The 27,237-nt window shown below is 33.7% G+C and overlaps 2 protein-coding genes across 2 annotated transcripts; both read right to left on the bottom strand.

Moving 5' to 3' along the window:
- Nucleotides 1-3,010: 3,010 nt before the first annotated feature.
- LOC120262816 (ATP phosphoribosyltransferase 1, chloroplastic-like) lies at nucleotides 3,011-7,134 on the bottom strand. Its single transcript, XM_039270711.1, has 12 exons — nucleotides 6,893-7,134; nucleotides 6,733-6,792; nucleotides 6,425-6,538; nucleotides 5,499-5,564; nucleotides 5,289-5,396; nucleotides 5,115-5,198; nucleotides 4,401-4,502; nucleotides 4,164-4,277; nucleotides 3,991-4,071; nucleotides 3,643-3,762; nucleotides 3,331-3,509; nucleotides 3,011-3,244 (listed from the first exon to the last, which is right to left on the bottom strand). Exons 1-11 carry the CDS (start codon nucleotides 7,106-7,108, stop codon nucleotides 3,414-3,416), a joined length of 1,161 nt encoding a protein of 386 aa, XP_039126645.1. The 5' UTR covers nucleotides 7,109-7,134; the 3' UTR covers nucleotides 3,011-3,244; nucleotides 3,331-3,413.
- Nucleotides 7,135-10,267: 3,133 nt separating this feature from the next.
- LOC120263785 (bifunctional purine biosynthesis protein PurH) lies at nucleotides 10,268-14,870 on the bottom strand. The gene is given in 13 exon segments (XM_039271762.1): nucleotides 10,268-10,596; nucleotides 10,598-10,656; nucleotides 11,072-11,198; nucleotides 11,770-12,117; nucleotides 12,194-12,403; nucleotides 12,570-12,727; nucleotides 12,827-13,004; nucleotides 13,073-13,203; nucleotides 13,330-13,432; nucleotides 13,918-14,014; nucleotides 14,366-14,441; nucleotides 14,545-14,647; nucleotides 14,720-14,870. Coding segments are annotated over 13 exon segments (1,794 nt in total). The 5' UTR covers nucleotides 14,831-14,870; the 3' UTR covers nucleotides 10,268-10,503.
- Between the last annotated feature and the right edge of the window lie 12,367 nt (nucleotides 14,871-27,237).

The raw sequence follows: 27,237 nt of genomic DNA, 5'->3' as shown, positions 1-27,237 counted from the left end.
GAAAGCTCTCGATTATATAAAAACAAAAGCTAAGATTTTTATTTATTTTTTATTTTATTTTTTTTTTGGCACATTTCTAATGCGGCGGACTTTTCTGAATCAAACTTTGGACACTTGGATTTACCGACCTTAGAAGTGACTTATCCACGTGGCGAATAATGATTAGGTGAAAGGATGAGAGTTTGATATCTGGTCGGGAAACGGGGATGGTTTTGAGGGTTTGACTAGGGGGTTAGGTGGGAGGGTTTTGGTGCTGAGCTGGCACCGGCCGCCTGACTTCTCGGAGAAGGGGGTGTCAAAACTTGTTGACCAAACGGGTTCGGGCCGGGCCGATGGTCATTTGACCCGTTTATATTCAAATCCGTATTACATCATTTTTTTTTTACTCATAAGACAATATGGTTAATTATAAATAAGTATTTATGAAATTTTTAAGGAATTATTATTATTTTTCTTTAAAAATATGATTTTTTAAAAAATACAAAATTTAATAAGTAGCAGTAGTTAGCAGCACTAAAAATCAATCTCATGTGTGATTTACGGAGTGATGATAGTTCAAATCTTAATTGAAGAAATTAATACAAAAGTTATGTCGCAACTCACACTCATATGTCATAGAAATTATCATTTGTTATTCTTTTAAAAAAAACCAACACAATAAATATAAGAAAGAGAATAAACAATAAAACAAATAAAACTATTTCGAAAATGAAAAATAACCATAAGAACAGAACCTAATGTAACTTGCAAACAATCATTTAAGGATAATATACTCCTATAATTCACTGCATGGTAACAAAATATCTACTCAACGTGTTACGATGAAATGGATCACTTCTTATGTGACAGGCAATAAATAAAGTATATATACAAACAAATTAAATTTTAAGAGATAACTATTGGAATACATAATTAGACCAAGAGGAAGATGTGATTAAAAAAACCCAACTTATTAAGTACTCCCTCCTTTTTTTATTTGTTATAAACCCATGTTTCTTTTTATATGTCATTTTTAAATATCAAGAAGTATTTATTATTTTTTTTTCCAAAATTATCCTAACACCTGATTCAATTCTCTTTTTGAAATTTAATAGGAGAGAAAAATGTGAAAAATATAAATTAGAGGTAATTTTAGAAAGATAACTAATTTTTTATTAAATTGTGTAAAATAACCGACTTTCTTGATATGTGAGATTTGAGTTATTCACGACAGATAAAAAAGAACAGAGGAGTAAGTGCTAAACGGGCCAGGGCAATGGGCTCTCCATTTTCGGATCGACAAAAGGAACTAGCACGTGTCAGGCATGCACACATACAAACACGTCAGACTCAGAGACCACGTACAGGATACAGTGCATCGCCGACACAATATAACCAAACAGTCTCGCTTTGACGCACCGTTGGATTCCAAACCTCAGATGAATCCAAACGGTGAAAACTTTAGGACAGGAAAGCATTACGTTGAGCTTGCGGTACATAAGAGATAGACACGTGGGATTGTCGGGTTTTTTAACGTGGGATGTCACTTTCAACGGTCGCTGAATTGTTTGATTTCATCGGAGAGGGGGGTAGGCGGGTTGTTGTAGGAAAAAGATATTTTTATGGTCTGGTGGATCTGATGGTGTACTTTTTAAGATGGGACGAGGTGATGTGGACCGTTGGATGGGAATGGAGTAGGTTAAGAAAGATGTGCTTGAGGAGTATTGAACCGCGATCTTGGTTCAGGTGCGGATATGCTAATCAGGTTCTTTTGGCATCTTGATGATGGTTTCAAAGTGCGCTGATTAATTGAGTGATTTCTTTTTAGATTACTTGCACTAAGTTCTTGCCTTTAATTATATATGACTAATATTAGGGTGTAAGATTATTCGCTGGATATTCTTTATATATATATTTAATAAAATTGACAAACAACAAAATAAGAAACAAATATGTAAAAAATCATACTAATTACAGTAATTTGACTAATTTTCTAAAACCCAAAACTCTCACAATTCAGAATGTGAATTATAATTTGAAAGACTCGAACTCAAGATTTATATATATATATATATATATAATGTGGATAGAACGTCTTATTTAGGCCCTGATTATTTAGGCCTTGATTAGGTGTTAAGTGAGTGAAACGCTCAACCTCCTGCATAAAAATTAAATATCTTAATTAAAAATATATATATTATAATTTATTTTATTTATTTCTATCAAATTTTTTTTACATAAAAAAATCCTTAAATAGATAAATATATCCACCAAATGTGAATTAATAAGGTCGTATTTAAATAGTAAAGATTCACTTTAACAAATAGTTTTAAGTTTGAATCTTCAAAAATAAATAAAAAAAATCTAATAAAAATATATATCTGATCTTGGTGGAAAAAAAAACAACAAAAAACCGAAGACAGAAAAGATGTGCTTATGCCTTGAATCAGATAGACAAACAACACACTACATATTTGAATTAAACATATTTCAAGATTCTAAAACCATATATTTTAATCATTTTTGTTTTTGAAACACATCAACGTGGCACTTTGAAGGGTAGATCATAACTTTATGCACTTCAATAAAATTTTAATTCAATGGAACTATATAGTACTACTACTCACTGATAAAATAAAAGTCACTACCAATTCAATGATTTCAATCCCAACCAAAACTTTCCACACAATGACTGACAATGAGCAGAGGAAACATGTGAGAAAGTAATGGATATTTAAATGTTAAACATGTGTAACATGAATAAACTATATAAATGCTATATATATATTAAGACATGAGAAGTGGTTATTGGTTAATGGCTTAATGCAGAACAAACATGAGAAAAATAACTGATTAAAGTGGACATTAAAGAGTCCAAATTTGTTTTCTCAATTGTTAATGTATGAAAAATCAAAAAGAGATCCCCCACCAACCAGAACCTGAAATCATATTTTAATTCAATCCCAACAAAAACTTTCCACACAAAAATATTGACAATGAGCATAGGAAGCATGTGACAAGTACACATGTGGAACATGCAAAGCTTTCTCATAATTTTTAGGAGAGAAAGCCATGGATATTTAAATGTAAACAGGTGAAACATAACTTAAATATATAAATGCAATATATATAGGGACATGGGGGGCAGTTAATGTAGAACAAGCATGAGACAAATAACTGATTAAGTAGGCATTAAAAAATCCACATTTGTTTGTATCATTTGGTAATGCATGCAATCAAAAAGAAATCCCTCACCAACCAGAACCTGAAATCATGTCTTGACAAAGATTAGAAAGTGCATGAAGTTTAGAATTATTCAGAGTGAATGTTAATAGAACATAAGAAACTCACCAAGATCATTTGCACGGTAATTCCGAATAACAAGGTTTGACATCAAGGACAGGTGCATTATCAGATGAATTATGAGTTGAAAGTCATAACCCGAGCTCGGATAGAAGTTTGCGCCATCTAGGAGTCTCTTCTTCAAATATGTATGTTAAATTAGAAACCAAAACCCCGCTGCCACTTATCTACATGTGTTTCGACAATGTTAAACAATGTTCAAAGTAAAATTCCTGTAAATAACTAGATGCAAAACTTTAAAGAATGAACAGTTAATGTTCATTTTAAACCAGTAATTGCAACCAAAAGAACGTGACTCACTGATCTCAGCTGCTGAACAGACTTGTAGAGGGCCTTTTGAGGCACACATATTACAATCGCATAATAGTCTACTGTTACCTTCCCATTTCGTTTGCAATACACTGGACTTATAGTAGGCCCCTGCACAAAAAAGTCTTGTGGCAATTAATTAGTAATTTACCATAGTATGAAATCCTACCAAAGTTTCGGCAAAAAAAATTCATTGCAAGAAATTAACCATGTCGTAAAATAGATTAAAGATCATTTCAATTGATGCAAGTAATTGTAGTTCATTCCAATAGAATAAAAAAACAAATGCTTGTTCTTGGTGACTAACTTACGACAACATCAATTCTTCGAAATTTTTACCTGCAACCCAGATAGTGAAGGTTGGCTAAGAACTCGATCTGCCACTTCTTGTGCATTGTTTCCCCTCATGTTTGCAATGACCTTACCTCACAAAGCAAAGTGACAAAATTATCATGGAAACGTTCACCAAGATGGCACGGAATCAAGCTTGATGCAAATAACTCTAGAATTACCGTAAATTGACCAGCTGCCCTTAGATGAGCTTCTAGTCTTTCAAGAATTTCATGAGTAATGTCTAATAGTCCTTTACGCTGGATCAAGGATTTTTTATTAGCAATAAGTACACCCTGCCAAAAAATGCAAGTCAGATGATAGTTAGAAGAATACACTATGAAGAAAGTATGAACGCAATGGTAATATGGGTGATATTTATACTGTACTATTCTCAAAGAGCTAAAGGAATAACTTACCTGGCTTTCTAGCAAAACTCCATCTTCTATTTCTTTCAAATTGTTTTCTCGCAACGTTGTCCCACTACTCACTAGATCCACAATGGCATCAGCTATGCCCATCTAAGACAACAAATATTCTAAAGATAAGCAAATATAATATCGATTTATAAAACAATTATAATGTTCAGGTTCAATCAAGTAAAAACCAAGATCCATGAGCTGAATTAAATATATGCAAGAACTCCAGGATATCCTCCCACAAATCCTTTGTTTGCACTGCTGTTGAGGTAACTGGGGACCACAAAACTGTCCCTTTGAATAGCATGGATGTGAGAACCATGGGGTCTTACAAGTTTTCTCCACCAGGGCATGAGAAAGTTACATGATACTTCTTAGCCTCCAAAAAATAAAGTGGCAAGAATTTATGTGATACAAGTAAAAAAACCAGGTGATCAAAAAAGCACAAAAGAATTCCAACATGTACAAAGCTGAAAATACAGTGTTTATTTTGTTTTATTTTTTGGGAAGCTTTCACCATATCAAAGTGGTAGAGTGAAGACCAGGCAGGCAAACAAGTATACAAGTAGAAAGCATTATACACATATGCCAGATGAGAAAGCATCAGAGAACAAGAACATCAGTGCCACTGATTAGAATTCATATATCTTCATATATCCTAACTGGAAGCACAAGTTTTCACAAGAAGGTGACAAGCACAGAGAAGATTCTCACCGCAGGGCTTGCCTCAAGTGCACCATCAGCGGTCAAAAATCTAACATGCTTCAGACCTTTCTCCTCCATAAATTTTCGGCCCAACTGTTAATTTATGTTAGATGGCATAAGGACAAGGCTACAACCAACAAAGTAAAGAAATAAAAAGATTATAAACAGATGATGTAAGCTTACATATGTAAATCCAGTAACTATTCGCAAAGGTCTCTCATCTGTCCAGTGAGGCATTTGAGCTAACTCTTTTAGAGAGTTGATATTTTCAAAAATTCCATATCTAGGAATCTGATCCATAACAAAATTCTTAACAGTGAGCTTTAAGCAAATACACAGTAAATCCTTGATGATAATTATAATATCAAAGTGGGCAGTGAATACTGTACTTACTGCAAGTGATAAACGACAGTGTCCATAACCAAGCTCATCATGAATAATCATCAAATCCTCATTTCCCTGCAAGAACAAAGATGTAACTATGCACTTTTCTTCAGTAAACAGGGTGCCTAGACAAAGCATAAACACATGAATGCATGAAACATGTAACCTATTCCTTCCAAGAGCATGATCACCATGCAGTTAACAGCAAGAAACTTCAAAAAATGACACAAGAACTACCACTTTGGAGACACTCATACCATTTGCCAAGATAGCATTCTAGAAGGTAACATCATCAGGTATATTATTAGCAAAAGACATAAGAGGCCAGTAACATTAGTTAGTATATTGAGATGGGTTAGGCCACACCTTCATGGTTATTGCTTTCCTCCTTTACCAAGCTTTGCTGTTTTTCAGAGAAGCAAACCAGACTCCATAATTTGAAGGGCCACTGTTGGTCATCATGTCCTATCTCTAGAGGCAATCTATTCGAGCTTAATAAGGGAAAGGAGATTGTGTGTTTTGTCAATGAATATCTTATGGCGCTATGTAGAATTTCCCATTAACATCCTGACTTGGCCAATAAACAGAATACCCCTCATATCACTATTTTGTGTTTGAAAACCTGGCTGAGCTAATAAACTTTATCAAAGAGCATTATCATCATCCATCACACAGAAATTGGCACATTCATTATCTCCCTCTGCCTCTCATGCTCAACTAGTCAGCATTTTAACGACGTCTGATATCTTGCTTGCTTTATTCTTTCTCAGTGATCAAGCTCAAAATGATGAACCTTACAGCGTGATAATAACAGTGTATATGATACTTTATCATGAAAACACTCATTAAATTCTCATATTTCATTCAGATTTCACTAATGATGCAACTAATCAAACAGATTTAAACAATTCTTACACAACATTAATCAAGCTCACCCGTCCATATTCACAGTATGTATCGAACCCTACGATACCAAGGTCTAGATCTCCAGATTGTAATTTCCTCACAATATCATTGGGACGCTGAAACCACACCTCCAAGTTTGAGAGCTGCATGAAAAGATTGCAAATTTCACAAAAATTAAATTAAATTAAATATATTCAAAAGAACAAAAAACGAATTCAAGATTCAAGCAAAAAAATAAAAAAAAAAAAACACATTTTCAAGCAACATCCAGAAATCCATCATTATTCTGCAAAAAAAATTCTGGAAATCATGATATTATCAAGGAAAAGGAAACGACCTGAGGGATGAAAGCCACGTATTGCCGAGGGTTCACCTGCTTCACCGTCAATTGGCACGCCTAATAACAAACAAAAATCATAAAAAAAATGACAAAAAAAAACAGATAAATGAGGGGAAAAAATAGCAACCAGAGAGATAAAAGAAGACAAAAAGGGGACCTTGAGGAGATCTAGGGTTTCTTCAGCCATGCGGCCCTTGCTGGGTAGACCGAGGCGAACAACACTGCGCTGCTCGGCATCAGTGAGCACAAGGGGACGCACGGCCACGTCGTTGGAGCAGCAAGAGATTGAGGAGCGGAAGCGGCGAGGGAGCACGAGAGAGAAGGAGGAGCCGTGTACTCGCGGAGAAGCATGGAGCTCCAACACTGCCGCCATTTTTTCTCGATGTAGAGAAAATGCGTGTGCCCTTCGCATTCGCGGCTATCCGGATATTATATAAAATAAATTTCATTTTGTAATTTTGCAAGAAACCCCCCAAAATATACAGAATTTTTTTCTTTTGTTAAAAATCTAAAAGAGACCTCTGGTTTATAGTTAGAAATAAAAAAATTATTTAATTAATAAAATAGTAATGTGACTAGAATGGAATATAATTGGTTTAGTAAAAAAAAAATTATATTAAAATACCTTTATTTAATATGTGCCAAGCATATAAAATTTTATAATATTTTAATGTAAATATCAAAGTTATTTAATAATTAATATTTATTATCATTAAAAAATAAATTTTTAATTTTAAAATAATCGTTAGGAGCATCTTCTATGGAGTACTTTATTTGATACTGTCATATACATAATTTGGCGTAAGAAATCTAATTGTGTTTTACTGTGCACTAAATTCTTCTACTAGGAATTTTAGCAACATAATAAACTCAAAACTCATTCGTGGTGGAAGAACTTCAAATACATTTATGGGTGTTAGATGTGGATTCCACGTGCTGGTACACTCAAACCAAACTCCTCCTTATTTTTAGTCCTATATTGTGTATTTAAGAGAATTGTTAGAGATTTTTTGGCTTTAAATATATGTCCAACCATGAACTCTAAACACACACTTGCTTACTTCCTTCTCTCACATTCTCTTTCTCCCGGGTGTGCTCTTTTGAGTACCTGGAAAACCCAAATATTCTTTTTCTTATTTTGTGGTTTTTTGCATGAACATTGTGGGTGTGCTTGGGATATCTCAACGTGACCAAACTCCTTATTTTTAGTCCTACATTGTGTATTTAAGAGAGTTGTTAGAGATTTCTTGTCTTTAAATATATGTCCAACCATGAACTCTAAACACATACTTGCTTACTTCCTTCTCTCACATTCTCTTTCTCTCGGGTGTGCTCTTTTGAGTACCTGAAAAACCCAAATATTCTTATTCTTATTGTGTGGTTCTTTGCCTGAACCTTGCGGGTGTGCTTGGGATATCTCGATGCCAAATGTGCTAGGCTACGGTTCTTCCTCCCGGGTTAGTGTATTCTGCGCTTGGAGTGAGGCTGGAAAATCATTCACGAGGGAGGCCAATTCAGCGTTCGGTCAGTGCTTACGCATGCCTACCTAGGGGTTCGATCGAGCTCGAGCCAAGTAGTAGCGAGCTCGAGCTCGAGCTCAACTAGAAATTCGAGCTCGACTGGAAATTCGGTAGTCGATATTCGGCTCGAGCTCGATCGAGTATTCATTTTATAGCTCGAGCTCGACTCGGTACATAAATCGAGCTACTCGACTAAGCTCGACTAAACTCGAAAAGGCTAAAAATGACCATAAACATTATGCTTGAGCTTGAGCTCGACTCGAGCTCGACTCGAGCTCGAAAGTTTTCCCCTTGATTTTCATCAAATAAATCTAATACTATTATATATATATATATATATACATATATGCTCGATTAGTCTCACGAGCACTCGAGCCAAGTATCACAATACTCAAACACAGCTCAGTCGACTACTCGAGCTCGAGCTCGGCTCAACCACAACCGAGTCGAGTTCGAGTTTTCGCCGAATCGACCCCAAATAGCATGTGAGTAGAAATGTATCATTTACACCCCTACGGGGCCTACCCCAGATTGGAAATTTATAACTATTATATTGAACTATTACTCTAGTTTGTGTTTGATTGCATCTTATATTTCTACAGTTTTCGTTTGTAGTATTTGCATGCTATACAAATAGTATATTTCCTACAATGGGTTCGCAAGCTATGGCAGTTGGTTTTATCAAAATTAATACTGATGGTTTAGTGTATTATCAGAATTCTCAAATTAGAGGTAATGATTTAATTCGAAATAAGCAAGGAAATTCAATTTTTTGGTTCCTTGGCAAACTAGGCATGTGCTCTCTTTCCGATGTGGAAATTCTACGTTGTTTTTTTTTTCAAGATGAGTAATTAAACTGTTAAGAAAGACATAGGTATGCACAAATTTCAGCAGAGCAAGTGGGCGTGAGGCCATGCACACATGGGCGCTGGTACCTAACCCACCACTTACACTCTCCGAATTATACCTTCACCCATGATTTAAACTCTCACAACTTATGAAAGGTTCTAATGAAGACTCAACTACCAACAGGCTATTTGGTTGTTTGGATGTGGAAATTTTATTGAAGTTGCAACCATATATCACATAGCAGATTAAAGTACAAACTGCGTAGAATCTAACAACAGTTTGCCTCTATGTTGCCAAGATTACTTAGCCCCCATTAGTTATAGGGTGTAATTCCCTAAATAGCCTTTAAGCGGGATTATTTAAAGAATTATACTTGATTATGGAGCATATGACATGCAAATTCTATAGCAACTCGCTAGCTGTCTTTAATTTGTTTGTTTTATTTAATGAGGATTATAACAATTTGAATATTCTTGTTGCCAGAAATGCTTAGTTTGATTTTTGATCTTAAGGCCTTATTTTCAACAAAAAGAAAAAAAAAAAACTAACACAACAAAATTTTTAAAAAGTATAAATATATGGAAAAGTTTTGTTAAACTACCATGTAATTTGTCTTTTTATTAATTAAAGACATGTGATTTGAGTTATGTAACACCTTGTAGTCTACACTATTCGTAAGAAAATGATAAAATGCTCAACTTCATCAATTTAAACATGAATTTAAAATTTTGCCCTTATTTACATTGCTAAAATACGTACTAATTAAGACCATTCAAGTCTATCTCCAATTATAGCTTGAATAATTTTTAAATACTATAAAAATTGATACGAATAATTTTTATTAACACATGTTTTAATACAAATATATTCTCGGTTTTCATTTAACTCTCTGTTTTCACTTTTCATCACATCATCACATCAGTAAAAATTAACAGGGAGTTAAGTGTTTTAACACATTTTCACAGACAGAGTTCTAAAGTATTATAATTCAAACCATAAATACTGAATTGATAAACAAATAAACCATAAAGTAGTTTAACACAATTTTCCCTATATGTATATAAATACAAATATATTCAATAACGTTATTTGGAATTTTTAAAAAGAACAAGGAAATCAAAATTGAATAAACAAAAAAAAATGTAAGAAATAATCTCGACATATAATAATAACTTTATGTTTATAGCCTCTGAAAACTTCCAATAACAGAAAGATATCTGTCATACACCAAGCCAAAGACACAAGGTAACTTTTAAGTTTATCAATGGATTTGATGCTTCAAATTCCCTTTGAGTTTAAACATTACTGAAATTTCGGGTTTATATCAACCATAGCATTTGATCTCTATGACTATTATTATTTTCTTGGAACATATAATGCCGAAGAATTGAAGCTGTATTCAGTGCCTGAAGTGTCTAACATTGGTGAAGAGAAGAGACACACCATACTTGTTGCAACAATCTATGGCATCCTTGTCTCTGATGCTGCCTCCCTGGCTCGGCAATCACTCCGATGCCATTCTGGCATGCTTCTTCAACTGCATCATTCCAAGCTGCCAACAAATTTATGGCCTTATTTAGTGATTGACAGGAATTACATGCATAAAGTCTTTGGTTGTAACTTTAAGGTGAAAATAATTGAGTTGTTTCGTGATAAACAAGTGAGTTACGATGTATCATCGTCATTGTTCTGTCGGTCTCTATGTTCCCTCAATGATTCAAGGTTAGCATTTACAGTAATATAAAAGAGATATACCAAACATGTGTATGAGAGAAAAAGGACAGTGCAACCGGCGGCCCGACCACAAAGTTTGTAAAAGAATCTTTCACTGGCTTAGCGGAAAAATAAAATGACCGTAATAAAGCATGGGAGAGTTTCATCATTGTTGAAATGATGTAGCATGATTCAATGGCACATAATTGTAAAAGGATTTTTGCTCTTGTGAAAATATATAACTATTAACTTACCAAATGGGAAAAACGCATCACTAGCCAAAGTAGCTCCCTTTGCCTCTTCCCCTGCTTTCCTGAAAGCAATTCTTAAGCTCTCCAGCCTGTTTGGTTGTCCACTACCCATTCCCAACATGCAGTTGTTCTACAAACATGCAATATAATTCAGAATCAATGAAGACGTGTCCTTTAATTTCAGCAAATATGTTTGCCACCAAACTTCCAATCATAAGCTATCTGCATTTAAATTCTCATAAGACAAAAATGAATCCATGAAGTGCGTATAACCATGTGCTTGAGTTTATGATTGGAATTAGAATGAGTTGCATATACAATGGACTAATACATGTTTTGTTCATCAATCATGAGGACATCCTAGAAGAGTGGGGGCTTTCTCTGACAAACCATTCGAATAAATATATTAACTATAGCAAGAATTTTTTAAGAACAGTACAACAAGGTATTTTTGTCCTGCTTTGATTTGAAAAGCTCTATATTGCATGAGTAGACTGTGGAATTCAGTTCCAAAATCTAAAATACAGGAAACCTGCCTTCATACACACATAATTATAAGCAGTTCCTCATATAATCATTAGGACGCCACATAAAATAAGCATCCTCTATATATTGCAACAAGAAATGCATAGCAACAGTATCAACCAATGGAATTTACCAGTCTTTTAAGATGCACAACACTAATGATCAGAAACACTGACCTTGGCAATCACAATGGAGTTACTCTTGACATGCTTGACACAAAGCCACGCAAACTCCGCGTCCTGAAGCTCACCCTCTTCAGGAACCTTTTCTGTCTTCACTTCAAATTTAATATCTTGCGGGACCAAATCATCCGAGTCCTGAACTAACCATCCTCCACTGACTTGCCTGAGTGAGAGCATCCCCTTCTCAGTCCTTTTTGCCTCAAGGATCCTTAAAGTCTTTGACTTACCACGCAAGACTTCAAGACCTTTTTCGGTGTAACCAGGAGCGATGACTATCTCATAAAACATTCGTGTTTCACCATCAGTGGGACTTCTAAATTCTCGAATTTCCCTTGCAAGGTCCTATAAATCCACGATGCAGTGTGAATAAATGCAAGTTTCCAAGTCCCATCATCCGTACATTATAAATCCTTCTTACCTCATCTATTGTTGTGTTAAATGCAACTATCCCACCAAATGCGCTAACAGGGTCTGCTTTCACTGCTAATCTATACGCTTCAAGAATATCTTGTCGTGATGCTACCCCACATGGATTGGTGTGCTTCACAATCACACATGTCGGGCTTTTGAACTCTGACACACAATTCCAAGCTGCATCCGCATCTAAATAATTATTGTATGACATTTCCTGATAATGGTCAGGAAATGTGTAAGAAGATAATGCACGTGACTGTTCAATGTAACGCAGCAAACTTATAAAAATTAATTAAAGAAAAGGCTTAGGTTATGCGCATCCATACAGGCTTTGTGCAACACTGACTTAAGTCTGACTAATTTGCACCAATTGTTCTTACCTTCCCGTGATGTTGTATGGCAGTTGCAATACCACCAGCATTCACCAAAGAAAGACTCTTGTCATCATAAAAAGCAGCTTTTTGATGAGGATTTTCACCATAGCGAAGTGTAGATTTCAGTGACAGAGGCACCGTGAAGCTAGGAGGAAAACTTTCTCCTGGTTAAGAAAGGAAAAGGAGAAAAAAAAGACAGACATGTTACCATGGGATATCTGCATGTTTGCATCTGCAGATTTAACATAAAACATGTACATTACCTTCAGACGATTGCTTCCACAGCCACTCTGAGACTGCAGAATCATAAGAAGCAACATGCTGAAAAGCCTTCCATGCCAACTCCTTCCGGAATTGTTGACTGACTTGTTTTCCTTGCAAAAAGTCCAACAAAGCAGGATAATCTTTATGGTCCACCACGACCAATACATCCTTATGATTCTGTTAAAAATGAGTTTTAGTAATCAAATGAGGAAAATTTATCTAAATCCAAAGTTTGAAGCAACAACCTTAGCAGCTGCTCGGATTAAGGTAGGGCCACCAATATCAATATTCTCAATGCCATCTTCAAATGTAATCCCACCAGACGATACTTTCTCATAAAAAGGATACAGGTTCACAACAACGATATCAAATGTTCCTATGGAAAACATTATGTAAGTCTCATTGGGGGTTTTAAAGTGATGGATTGAGGCTTGTTGTGTATATATGCAAGTCAAATTGAAACTTTTTCTACACATTTAGTTGTTTTACTAATTTAACTTACCAATCCCATGCTTATTTAAGGCTTCAATGTGATGTTCTTGATCCCTTCGAGCAAGTATACCACCATGTATACTGGGATGCAAAGTTTTCACTCGGCCATCAAGCTGAACAAATGGCATAAGCCAATTATTCCTGATTTATAAATTAAATAAAAATTCCCTCTTTCAAAAAACAAAAAAAGTTTTGACAAATACAAAACAACAATGAACAAGATCAATACAAGTGAGCTCAAATCATCATTGAACCATTTGGTCTTCAATAACATTATCATGCAAAGATCATAAATCATATTCTTGACTGAGAATAGTAAATAATGCAGCTTTATATTTGAAGTTGGTGTAAGATGAACAGATTAAAAACAAAAAAAACAAAAGAAGTACTTGCACATGCCTGCATTACAAACAAAATTGAAAACTACAATTGACAACTAAGAAATCATTTTCTGAACAGGTTACATTCTCAGCTAACAATATTGTCCAACAGCAATCTATTGTACTTGTCCAGAAAACCAATCTGAGTTGCTTTATCATCATGTCCATTAAACACTGGCTAATTTAATTTATGATATATGTACATATACTAGATATACCATTTCAGGGAAATGTGTGATCTCTTCAACTTTAGTGACCGGAACTCCTGCTTCCTCTATGGCAGATGCTGTTCCACCAGTTGAAACAATAGAATATCTATAACAACATAAAGAAAAACACACACACACACACACATATAAGATTATAAACTAGAAAATTAAGAAATTAAGAAGAAAAATAAATCTAGAACCATAACCATTCCACCCACGAATGAAACAAAAGAAAAGAATAATCAACCAAAAAAAAAAATGATGCGCAGGCCAATAAAAAAAATTATGACAAAAACTCACTATAAAAACAACAAACAAATGATGGAGATACTTGCAAAACATTCATTCAGAAAAAAGAAAAAAAGAAAGCACAAAAACAAAAACGCAAGATTTAACAAAACCCATCAAACAGACTAGCTAGCATAAGACTTCAACAGCAGGAAGAGCAGCGACTCACCCTAAGCTCACAAGTCCGTTCGCGAGCAAAGAGAGATCCCTCTTATCGGACAATGAAATCAACGCTTGCTTGCAACCTACAAACACCAAAAAGAAGAATTTTTTTTTGCATCTTCATAAGTGAATCCAAAAGCTAAAAATCCAAACTTTCAACCAAAAACTCAAAGATAAACCCCTCACCAGCAACAGAGCGAGGGGCAGCGGCGCTACGAGTTTCAGTCTCGGCCATGGCCTTGATGGAGATCTTGGCAGGAAAGGAGGAGCTAGATAAGCAAGCAAGGCCCTGAAAAGGTGAAATCTTTACGGTTAGACAAAGAAGAGGAGGAGAAGAGGAAGCAATCAAGCAAGGGCTTACGGGTCGGGGGCGATGGAGGAACCGGCGATGAGAGTAGGGGTGATGGACGTGGGCTAACTTGGCGGCGATGGCGGCGACGACGGCGCTGGCCGGCGAGAGCAAAAGCGGCATCGTATGGTGACGCACTCCCGCGCAGGGCTTTGGGCTTTTGGGAAAGAGAAGTGCCTGTTTGTAGTCTTGTGATTGCTTTGAGATTTGTGTATTAGAATCATCGGACGGTTGATATGGGTTTGATTAGATCGCTCATCTTGATGATGAATTGATGGTTGGATGTTGGTTGGAATAGATACATGAGTTTTATGGATATACCCCTATACAAATCTGGAATTACATAGATGCCTTTGTAAAATTTATATTTGTTTGTATACTTTACTCATTTTATAAAAAAATTACATGGGTTATATATATATAAAGTGGAAATTGCTAAAAACACTCCCAAAATTTGCAATATGTACATATTCTCCCTCTAAATTTGAATATCCATAAAAACTCCTTCTTTTTGAATACAATGATTTTTTAAACCCCCCAACATCTAACAGTGATTGATAGAGTTAATTTGGATTTTTTTGGACGAAATTGTCCCTTGCGTGGGAAGTTGTGGAAGTGTGACAAAGTTTAACTATAATGCCTTTGGGTGCAATGAGTTTCTATTTAAAACATGAGTCTTCCGTTTAAAATATGAGGTTCTGTTTAAAAAATAAGTTTTCTGTTAAAAAAATGAGTACATGCATTACTCTTCATCCTAACCTAAATTCTTTTGTTTGTAGTTATAATGTAATTATGCTAACCTAAATTTTTTCCCACAAACTTATTAAATTTTTAATGTAAATATCGTTATCTCCATATAATAAAAAACGATAATCTTTATGCTTGTTTGTCTTTGTTTAACTATCGATGTTTCTGTTTAATATATTGCTTTTACGTTTAAAAAAGTGCTTAAATATCATTGTTTCTATTTAAATATGTATGAGTGGCCAAGATTAATTGGTTTTTATACCCAGGATTAATTTGTCACGTAAATATTGGTTTTTCTGTTTAAATATCAATGTTTTTGTTTAAAAAAATGAGTTTGTTGTTTAAAAAAAAATGAGGTTTTTGTTTAAGAAATGAGTTTTCTGTTAGATTTCTATTTAAGAAATGAGGTTTCTGTTAGATTTCTGTTTAAAGAAATGAGCTCTATTTAAAAAATGAGTTCTCTGTTTAACAAATGAGTACATGCATTACTCTTCATGCTAATCTAAATTCTTTTGTTTGTAGTTATAAGTTTGTTTGTAGTTATAATGTAATCATGCTAACCTAAATTTTTTCCCACAAACTTATTAAATTTTTAATGTAAATATCATTATCTCCATATAATAAAAAACGACCATCTTTATGCTTGTTTGTCTTTGTTTAACTATTGATGTTTTGTTTAATATATTGCGTTTACGTTTAAAAAAGTGCTTAAATATTGTTGTTTCTATTTAAATATGTACGAGTGACCAAGATTAATTGATTTTTATACCCAGGATTAATTTGTCAGGTAAATATTGGTTTTTTTATTTAAATATTAATGTTTCTATTTAAAAAATGAGTTTTCTGTTAAAAAAAAATGAGGTTTCTGTTTAAGAAATGAGTTTTCTGTTTAAGAAATGAGATTTATGTTAGGTTTCTATTTAAAAAATGAGTTTTCAGTTTAAAAAATGAGGTTTCAGTTTAAAAAATGAGTTTTCTGTTTAAAAAATGAGGTTTCTGTTTAAAGAAATGAGCTCTCTGTTTAAGAAATGAGTACATTTATTACTCTTCATGCTAACCTAAATTCTTTTGTTTGTAGTTATAAATTTGTTTGTAGTTATAATGTAATCATGCTAACCTAACTTTTTTTCCAGAAACTTATTAAATTTTTAATGTAAATATCGTTATCTCCATATAATAAAGAATGACCGTCTTTATGCTTGGTTGTCTTTGTTTAACTATCGATGTTTCTGTTTAATATATTACGTTTACGTTTACAAAAGTGCTTAAATATCGTTGTTTCTATTTAAATATGTACGAGTGGCCAAGTTTAATTAGTTTTTATACCCAGGATTAATTTATCATGTAAATATTGATTTTTCTGTTTAAATATCAATGTTTCTGTTTAAAAAATGAGTTTTCTGTTTAACAAAATGAGGTTTCTGTTTTAAAAAATGAGTTTTCTGTTTAAGAAATGAGGTTTCTGTTTAGAGTAATGCTATATAGCACTACTAGATTACACTACTGGATCACACGACCCATGTGGCAAAGGGTAATCTCTCTCCTAGTCAGCATAGGTTTTAAAAAAAATAACAAATCCTTGAAGAAGAAGAAAAAGAAGAGCATCATCATCATCCATGGCTTCATCAAGTTGTAGGTCACAACATCAGGAACAAAACCTTTGAAGATCATTCGCCGGAACATGTGATTAGCCTCCCAAATTCTCCTCCTGATCGCCTTCCGGCACCCGGTCTCCATGCTTCTCCAGCAGTAGTACCCAATGAGGAACCGCCATAGAATCCGGAGGTTGTTGGATTTGGCAAGGATTCGGCACATCGCGCGGCAAGTGCTCTCATTGTGGATGAATCCACAATGGGATTCAACCCAGGAGTAGAAAGCTAGGGCTTGAGAGACGTCGAGATGGATCCTGGAAGGGTCGTGGTAGATGGCGAGGGTGTGGAGGCGGAGAGGTCGAGGTTTAAGGGGGGAACGGTGGCGAGTTGTGGGTTGGCGGCCGATGGAGCGGGTGGAAAGGAAGAAGAAGGAGGGGATGGCGGTGGGGATGGAGAGGATGGAGTTGGTTGTCCGACCCGTGGGAAGCGTGGGGAGGGAAAGGGGAAGTGGAGAAGGGGCGGAGTTGAATCATGGCGGCCATGACCTGGAGAACTTGATGAAGCCATGGATGATGATGATTTTTTTTTTTTTTTTTTTTTTTAAAAAACCTATGCTGGAGTTGAAGCATGGCGGCCATGACCTGGAGAACTTGATGAAGCCATGGATGATGATGATGCTCTTCTTTTTCTTCTTCTTCAAGGATTTGTTTTTTTTTTTTTAAACCTATGTTGACTAGGAGAGAGATTACCCTTTGCCACATGGGTCGTGTGATCCAGTAGTGCAATCCAGTAGTGTTGTATAGCATTACTCTTCTGTTTAAGAAATGAACTCTCTATTTAAGAAATGAACTCTCTGTTTAAGAAAATATTCTCTGTTTAAAAAATGAGTACATGCAAAAAGAATGAAAAAATATATATACAAAAAGGTTTAAGGGCAATGATGGAATTTCATAATGCAGGGGCAAAAAAAAAGTGAAACAATAAAGGAAGGGTCTGTATGAGGTATTCAAAACTCACAGGGCTGTTTGGGAAGTTTTGAAATACTTGAGGGGTAAACAGTAATTTTCCCTTTTGTACATGATTTATTCTTTATATTTTTGAGATTTTGATATTTAATGATATATATATATATATATTTTTGTACATGATTTATTCTTTATATTTTTGAGATTTTGATATTTAGTGATAGATTTATCTTTTTTATATATGCATTTATATGATTACTATAATTATATACTTAATCGAGATACATAATCTATGCAGATACACACACAAAAATCTAAATAAAATTTAATATTTAAAATAATTATTTCTTAAATAAAATTTTTTTATTTCCAAATAAGTGATAATTCATTTAAGAGAAGTCAAAAATGGACACAAAAGTGATGCAAATTTAATAAACGCTTGTGACCTAACTTTGCATAGTTTTTTCTTTCGATTTGGATTTTTCCTTGAAACAATACTTTATGAAAAGGAACTTAGTACTAAATTAGTAAGGCAAAAGGTTGTTGATAAATTGAAGTATCTTAAAGTTTCATTTTATTTTTATATTATATTTTTTTATTTTTGGTAAAAATGGATTCACACGTCACTCATTTATTTTAGCCCAAAAAAAGAGAGTGCAGAAGATAATAACAAATAATAGGAAAGAAACAAAGAAAAGAAATATAATATTCACTAAAACTAAAATATTCCAGAAAAAAAACAGTAAACAAACAACATTGAAGAAATAAATAACACACGAAAAAAATAGATAAAATAGATATCGTTCATCCAAATGGTACAAGTGTACAACTAAAAGGAAGAGAAGTGACCATTGATTTTAATTTTTTGTTAATTTTCTCTAATTAGCTAGCTGCAGTAAATACTAATTAGTTTTTAACAATTCCTATAAGTCTAAGGAGTGGAATTGAGTAGGAATAAGATAGAAATAAGAATAAGAGGGAATGGATTATGAATGAAAAGAAAACTGTGTTTAGTTGGATTGTATAAAAAAAGTAAAAAAAAAAAATACGTGAGAAATATCTTTTATGCCCTTATTAAGTACATAAATAAATATATTAATTAATAATATTACTTTATTTGTAATATGTTATCATTATTGTTATAATTTAAATCTTTTTATTTTTATAATTAATTTTACAATTAATCTTTATTATTATTATTATTATTATTATTATTATTATTATTATTGTTTTTTATTGTAATATTATTTTATTTGTAATATTCATTATTACTTTTTTGACAATGTTCTCAATAATTTTTTTCTAAATATAATATTATATATATATATATTGTTTTTCAATCCATTGTGTTGACAAAATGCAAAAAAAGTTCCAACCAAGGAATAAGAACAAACAAAGAACAAGAACCTGAACAAACAAAAATAAAACAAAAGATAAAACAACCATGTGAACATAGGCAAAGTAATTTTCTTGGCATAAAGAAACAACCATGTGAACATGTCAACAAGATAGAAACAAGTTCAAAGTAAGAATGAAAATAGTGTATTGAAACAATTTTCTTGGCATAAAGAAACAAACTAAAGAAGCAAATCGGAGACATAGTCTACATCATCAAAAAAAATAATTTGCATGGAGATGCTAAATCAAGTTGAAACGTGTGCTTCTGTACTCGATCACTTCTTCAACTTTTTAGGTGCTCTGCAATCAAGTAAATCAAGCAAATAGAACAATTAGTTTATGACCAAATAACAATTGAAGCTAAAATGTAGAGTCAGCAGTATTAGTAACATTCAATAACTTGGTGAAACAACATTCCAAACTGCTGTAGTGAGTTTCCTCTAATAACCTGGCCAAATAACATTCAATTAATCAATCAGTCTTAATCAACTTATGAAACAAACATTGTGAGAAAAACTTAATATGAATAATGATACCAGGTGGGGAAAACGATGATCTTGTTAGAAATACGCAACATAAAAAAAAACCATCGGTGGTCATTTCAAAGAAAGCCTTGTCATCATTCAAATTAATGTTCTCATGCTGATCATGCTCTGCATCATCACCAATATCTCCTTCTGCAGTGTCTTGTGCTCTATCTTTTGTAAATACTTGGACAAGGTTATTGAAAAATGGAAAAGATTTTCCCTAAAGCCATGCAGCTTCTTTGCGAGCCTACGTTGTAATGAAAAGTACAATTAGTAATACAAACAACATATAAAAATAACAATATAAATTTACCAAATAACAATTTTTATATACCTTAACATACTCATCATATGCACTTTTATCACATTCAATAGTGCATCATTCGTGACTCCAAACAAAACCACTTATTCCTAGTATATCGGCAATTGTAGTGATTTTGTTCCTAAATAATTTCACTCGAGACCAGATATTGGGGACGGCCTTCAGTGTTTGTTTGGGGAATCTTCTCTTTCTTCATTCTTTCTAATTGAATTTGGTACCCGTTTCTGAACCCATTTCTGCCCTCCAATAAGGATTTGTAGATAACTCAACTATTGAGTCAATAAGTGCTCTATCCTCATTTATAGTCCAGAAATGCTTGTTTTGTCCCCTGCCCCTTGATTATGATTGTGAATCCACACTAGAAAAAAAAACAACCTTAGATAGAAGAAGACATATTGAGCAAGTAAATAATATTCAAGTGTCACACAAAACACAAATGACATAATTATGAAGTACCAACCAAATATGTTTCATGACACATGTTGCCAAAATCCACAATTAGTACAATCTCACAAAAAATAATAACTAGAGAGAAATAAAAAAAATGTAGAAGCACACATGCACATTATGTCAATATGAAATAGTAGACGTCAACCTAAACACCAATTGTTATACATATCGATAGCCATGTCAAGTCTAAATTGTGTCCACTCATCAGTTGGTTCAACGGTTGTGATATTTTCCATATCATCTTCTTCTTGTTCCTCTAGGTTCATATCATCAATTTCATCTTCGGCGGGGTCTTCTGCTATCTCCCTCATAATAAAATTATGTAGCAAGCAACACGCTTTGATGATACATCGTTGAGTGATTATGCTATAGAAACTTGGACTGGTTAAAATTTTTCACTGAGTTTTTAGAAGACCAAATGCCCTCTTGATCACATTTCTCGCACTCACATGTCTCATATTGAAAAATTCTTGAGGTGTGCATGGTTGATGTCCATCGGCCCAGGCACTTAAGTGATAGCGTTGCCCTCGAAAAAGAGCAAGAAAACTAGGGCCAATTTGCATATCCAGCGTCCACTAAGTAGTAGAAACTTAAGAGATGTAAAAAAAAGTACAATTTGTTTTATAGACCGTTGTGTTAGTAATATTAGATAGACAAAAAAAAAATTTAGAGGCACATCTTATTTACCATTTGAAACTCTCAACCCATTAGGCTTCATTATGGCATTCCTAAGAACTCGACCATTATGAGTTGAATCTTCCCAGCCAGACTAGACATGTAAATTGCATACCTTGATCACAAACACCGAGTACGTTAGTTGTCATTTCAGACTTTCTTGATCCATATCTTGAACGATCAGCTTTAGCCACATTTACATGGATGTGTGTGCCATCTAACGCTCCTAGACAACACTATGTTTGAAAAAAATATCACTTACAAAATATAAATAAAACTAAAAAAGGAAAAAAAGTTAAGGGGTTGTTTGGCATTGTTGCCAATTACTGTTTTTTGTTTTCAATTTCATGTTTTGGAAATAAAATTCAGAAAACATGTTTGGCACATTGTTTTTGTTTTAAAAAATTTTGGCAACAATCATCGTGTTTCCAAAAAACAAGAAGCAACTTTTTTGGAAATTTTTTCAAAAACTCTCTCCTAGGATATAGCATATAATATATATATATATATATTAATATATATTGAAAAAATATTTGTAAAAATCTATTGTTTGAGCTATTGACTTTTTACTTGATCTCAAAAATTATGACTATGTGTTTATATTGCCCCTCCTCTCCCTTTATTATTATTATTATTATTATTATTATTATTATTATTATTATTATTATTATTATTATTATTTAAATTAGATGGATCTAATATATATATATATAAATTTTTAAGAAAAATGGCAAAATATTTTTTAATTTCAAATGGTGCAATTTTTATGAATAATTTTTTACCTATACAATACCTATCTATGTTATTAATTTTATTTAATAATATAATCAAGTAAACTAATATGAAAAGATAAAATTCTATAAAAAAATTAAAAATATGAATTTGAAAAAAAAAGGATAAAAAAAGCGTTATAATAATTTTGTGCTAACCAAATGTGTTTTTGCTTCTAGCGTTTTAAAATATACAACAATTAGTGTATCCAAACATGTTTTTGTTTTCAAAAAATTGAAAATAAATGAAAACAAAACAAAAAATGAAAAACAAAAACGATGCCAAACAACCTCTAAGTTATTTACCTTAAACCACTTCCATCTAAAGTCAATTTAGTTTTCAGATACAGATTCTGATTTTTTTCAATAGAACACCGTAGCAAAGAATGACTGACTTCAATACAACATGAAAATATCACTTAACTATTTCTCCGGATTGGATGAAATCAAATTTAATTATTCTATTCTTGACGTGATGTGCTATAATGTTAAGAAACATTGCCATCATTTCTTGGACCCCGACATTTATAGTGCCTCATAGCCCACCAATAGTAGTTAGTAACTGACACAAATTATGGAAACATCGTCGGTCCATACGCAACTTATCGACGCATTTTATATCACTTTTATAAACCACACAGTGAAGATATATTTGTTGTCTGTGATACCGTGAAGATGTTGATACAATCTCCCGCTGAATCATTTTATTTCTACGGTTTCATAGCTTGATTGCACATGTGGCGCTCATGAGGCTTAGTACGTAGATGTAAAACATAATCATTGCGGTATAACGTTGAAGTTGTTTAATAATCTTCATATATAAAATAACAATTACATGCATAAGAACTCAAAGCCATTGCTGTTGTATTTGTGTGCATTTGTGTGGTAGGACTCCATTAAATACTAATTAAAAAAAAAACTCCAACCTCAATTTAAAGTGCAGGCTGGAACTTGGGAGGAAAAAAAATCTCTTAATTCATGGGAAAGTAACAGCATAAAGGTCTGCTAATTTGTTCTATTTATTGGTAGTATTGTTTTAAGGATATCTGCATTATTCTATAGGGAATGAGATTTTGTAGTATTTCAAGTATATGTGTGGTTTAATGTTATGTGCATAGTTATATTGGTTTAGTGTAATGTGTGTTTTTACATCTAATAACTTGCCTATCCTCTTGTTCTTGAATTATAGGAGTTGCTTACATCTCTAAAGTCCCTGGAGTTTTCTAGTGGTAAAGCCGATATCATTGAAGTGTCCAAATGTGCTGGTGATGTGAGTGTACATCTATAATGCCATTATTATATTATTAACCTCTAGCTTACAGTTGTTGATATATCATGCTATTAACATTGAAGATGCTACCAAACAAATAAAACCTCTAGCTTATTGCATTTTAACTTGTTACATTTTGACACTTCAGTAAAGAATGCACTTCCCATTTAAATCAGGGAGTAAAATAAAAGCTATTTATTAAACCAAAGTCCACCATTTTTTCATAAGAAACAAAGTGATCATTAGGATGCTAAGTTGCTAGCTATAAATTCTGCATCTTGTGATTATAACAAAGAAAATTTTGATAAGCAAATACATCAAACCCATTTTCCCAAATCATCAAACACAATAACTGAGACACAGATGACAACTAGTTCTGATTTTAATCCATGTGGTCTTGCAATCATACTCAAATTGAAGATTCTAGATTGATCTAAGACTCAATACTTTGGAAATAGATTTATTGAAGAAGCTAACATCATAACCATAAAAGCAGGGACAACTAAATTTAATAAATTTACTTAGATAAACAACATAACTACTAAGAAAGAGATGTTTTGTAATACCCTGAACCTTTGGATAATTACTGAAAAAAATATATTTAGGGTAATACTACAGTTGCAGTAAGATTTTTGTACAGAGTAATTTTGGTGAGAAACCCAAGTGGAAAGAACAAGGACTTAAATGTAAAAGTTTTTACAAGATTTTGGGTTAAAGAATAAATGAAAAGGATGGACATGAAATGTTTATGGAAACCGAGGACTGAAAGGTAAGATGGAAGGGATCTTTTTGAAATGTTGTGTTATAATCCAGGGACCATTGGATAATTTGAAAGGACTTTTTGAGAATACTATTTCATAATTCAAGGACCATTTGGGAGTTTTCAGGGACTGTTTTGTAAGAAATTATATTTTCAGGGACTAAAAGTGAATTTCGGCTGAAGAGTTAATTGAGAAAAAAATCTAGAGCTAGTGTTGTTCATCTTCTTCTCCACCATTTTTGCTACAAGAATCCCGAGAGTTTAATGAAGAAATGGGAGAAATTGGAGGTTTTTAAAAGAGAAAAAACTTGAGATCACTGGGAGGAGATCACGGAGTGATATTGCTTGGTAAGGGTTTCTTTGGTGTAGTTTTTTTGTTTAATGTTTGTGTATGTTTGGATGTATATATATATTGTGGATTTGATGAATAAAATGATAGATTTGAGTAGAAATAATCATGGTTTGTCGTTGATCGATGATGAAACGCTCAGTTATTTGGAAAAAAATCTCAGATTTGAGTTGAAATCGCTTAAAATGGAGGATGAGATTTTCGGCTTCATCGTAGCAATTACTCGTAGCACCGAGATTAGGGGTTTGGTTTAGTTAATTGTTGATGATTATGATGATTAAGGTGTTAATGATGATGGTTGGATTGGAATTGGTTGGGTTTAGCCAAATTGATTTTGGTTGAGTTGAATTGAATTAATTGAGTTGAGTTTGATTCTGGTTTAACCAAGTTCATTTAATCGAATCGAATCGGCTTGGATGAGAATCGAAGTTGTTGGGCTTTAATTGAATCGATCCTGGTCCCGGCTTTGATCAAATCGAGTTGAGTGTGGTTGACTTGAATGGTTTGGTTGAATTAAATTGGTTGAAGTTGATTTGGGTTTGGTTTAGATGTTGGGCTAAAGGTTTGGGCTGAACCAATTGAAGAGAATGAGTTCGGTTGAACCAAGCTGGTTCAACAGAATTTGTATAAGAATTAAGTTGGTTCAAGGCTAGTGGGTTTAATTAAACCAGGTTCAGTGAATTTGAGTTTGGTTCAGTGGAATTGAGGGTTGGTTCAGGTTGGTTCGAGAATGGTTCAAAGCTCAAATCGAGTTGGCTTTAAGTGCAATCGAGACCAATTTGATTATGCAGGTCAGTTTGAACCGATTGGAGTGAGTGGGCCCAATTAGACAGATCGGTTATTGCTTTTCATGTATTTTCTGCTGGGTTCAATTATGCTTTTTAGTTGTCATAATTGTTTATTTATTTTATTATGTTATCCCGTTAGGTGTTGATTAGGCTTGGGAGGGGTTCCGTGTCTAGCAAGAAACCCAAGGAGACTCAGTGAGTTGGTAGTGGCTATTATTTTAAATAATTGATTTAATTATTATTATTTTGAAATAATTGTTTAATGGCTAGTATTTTGGAAATAAATTTTTAAATATTTCATTTTATCATGTTTGATTTCATATATAGTTGAAATATACGTATATTTGTTTGCCATTGATGTTCATGATAACCGTATTGATACATCAGTTTTGTATAATTATATGTATTTGTGAATAGTGAAAATACATGTATATGTGATTTAATTATTCAATTATTGTATTTATTTTTAATGGGTATATAAGCTTTGATTTGGAGTGATTTCATGAAAACCATGTGAGCATATTAAAGATGTTTTATCGAGCATTGTTAGTAGAATTGGTTTTCATTCCCGGTATAGGAATGGTATCGTGGATCCGGGCTTTACCGGTATTGTGCATCGTTATACTTTTTGGCATTGGCTTTGTGGAAAAATAATGGTTATTTCCGTGATGTGAATGCTTGTCCCGGATAAGGATCTCGTGATATGATTTATATCGATCAGTATTATCGCAGATCTACTTGATGGTTTCGATCGCGACTGGCCGGGCTAAGGGCCCGACTCATCGCAGAGTGGGTCCCCACGGGCCGCCCTTTAGAGGTGGCGTGGTGGACCCGGGTGTTGATTTTCACGAGGGCCGCCTGTGGGAGCGTAGAGCCCCGATCGGATATTCATCGGGTAGCCGGGGTCACCGACCGCTGAACCGATGGGTCAACGCTAAGGACATGAGTTCCTCGACGGCCTCAACCCTAGCCGCGCCACTACGAGGGTTTAGAGAGTTTTCTAGACCATGTTACGCTCGGGTGAGTGTTGGGTATCGCTTTATTTTTGAATTTGAGATTTATGTTATATTTTTGAATCGTGATGAGACCAGCCTCTCACAAAAATTTGTGTTTTCCGAGAAAAATCAAATTGATGTTGATTTATGTTGAATTTATGTTTCAAAAAGTTCTTTAAAAATGTATTTTTGCTAGAATTCGTATTTTTGGAAAAAGTTGGAAAAAAATTATTTGAGAAGTTGGTATTTATATACTTTATATATACTCTGATTTAAGTATTTGAAATTATTAAGCCACCACCGACCAACCGAATGTGTCAGAGTCAGCAGGAGCAGGACCCTAGATTGCCTGATCGAGTATAGAGCTAGTCAGGGTTGAGTCCAGGATTGCAGTGAGTCCTATATCTTTATTTCTTGTCATTGGTGTTGTGATCTTGTAGCGGTTGTACCCGCAAATTTGAGTAGTTATATTTGTTGTATTTATGTATTTGAACCTGTAGTTGGTGTAAAGTTGTAAATTGTGATTTGTAGGTCTGATTTTGTTTAAAAACAGGTGTCGGGCTTCAGCTAAAAGGGAATTTTAACTGATGGGTGCCATATTTACCTCAGTAGAAGGGGTGGGTGTGACATGTTTTTTCAAGAATCATACCTTTATGATGTGACTTGGTGCCAAAGTATGAGAAAGAAACAAGCTTGGTGGTTTAAGGGCACAAAACCTGCCAACTATATTAATATGCAGCTTGGACCAAATTGTCAGAAAAAAATTAAGAGGTCATTTGGAGGCATCACTCTTGATATTTTATTAGTTCATGTATATAGTACATCACCACATACTAAGTTACCACTAGACCAAGAAACCACAAATTCCTTGAAACATAGGAACACAGAGATGAAGAAATTATTCAAGCATAGACATCAACAA

The sequence above is a fragment of the Dioscorea cayenensis genome, chromosome 6, assembly GCF_009730915.1.
Source record: "Dioscorea cayenensis subsp. rotundata cultivar TDr96_F1 chromosome 6, TDr96_F1_v2_PseudoChromosome.rev07_lg8_w22 25.fasta, whole genome shotgun sequence".
Lineage (NCBI taxonomy): Eukaryota > Viridiplantae > Streptophyta > Magnoliopsida > Dioscoreales > Dioscoreaceae > Dioscorea > Dioscorea cayenensis.
The sequence above is the reverse complement of the archived record's forward strand: the minus strand, read 5'-3'. Positions and strand labels throughout refer to the sequence as shown.

Bases quoted from the DNA above. Each gene is read 5' to 3' on its own strand.
- LOC120262816 (XM_039270711.1), bottom strand. From the start codon at position 7,108: ATGGCGGCAGTGTTGGAGCTCCATGCTTCTCCGCGAGTACACGGCTCC. The intron at 5,565-6,424 runs GTGAGCTTGATT...TTGTTCTTGCAG, and splicing joins CATACTGTGAATATGGACGG to GGAAATGAGGATTTGATGAT. The intron at 3,763-3,990 runs GTAAAAATTTCG...TTTTTTGTGCAG, and splicing joins CTTCACTATCTGGGTTGCAG to GGGCCTACTATAAGTCCAGT.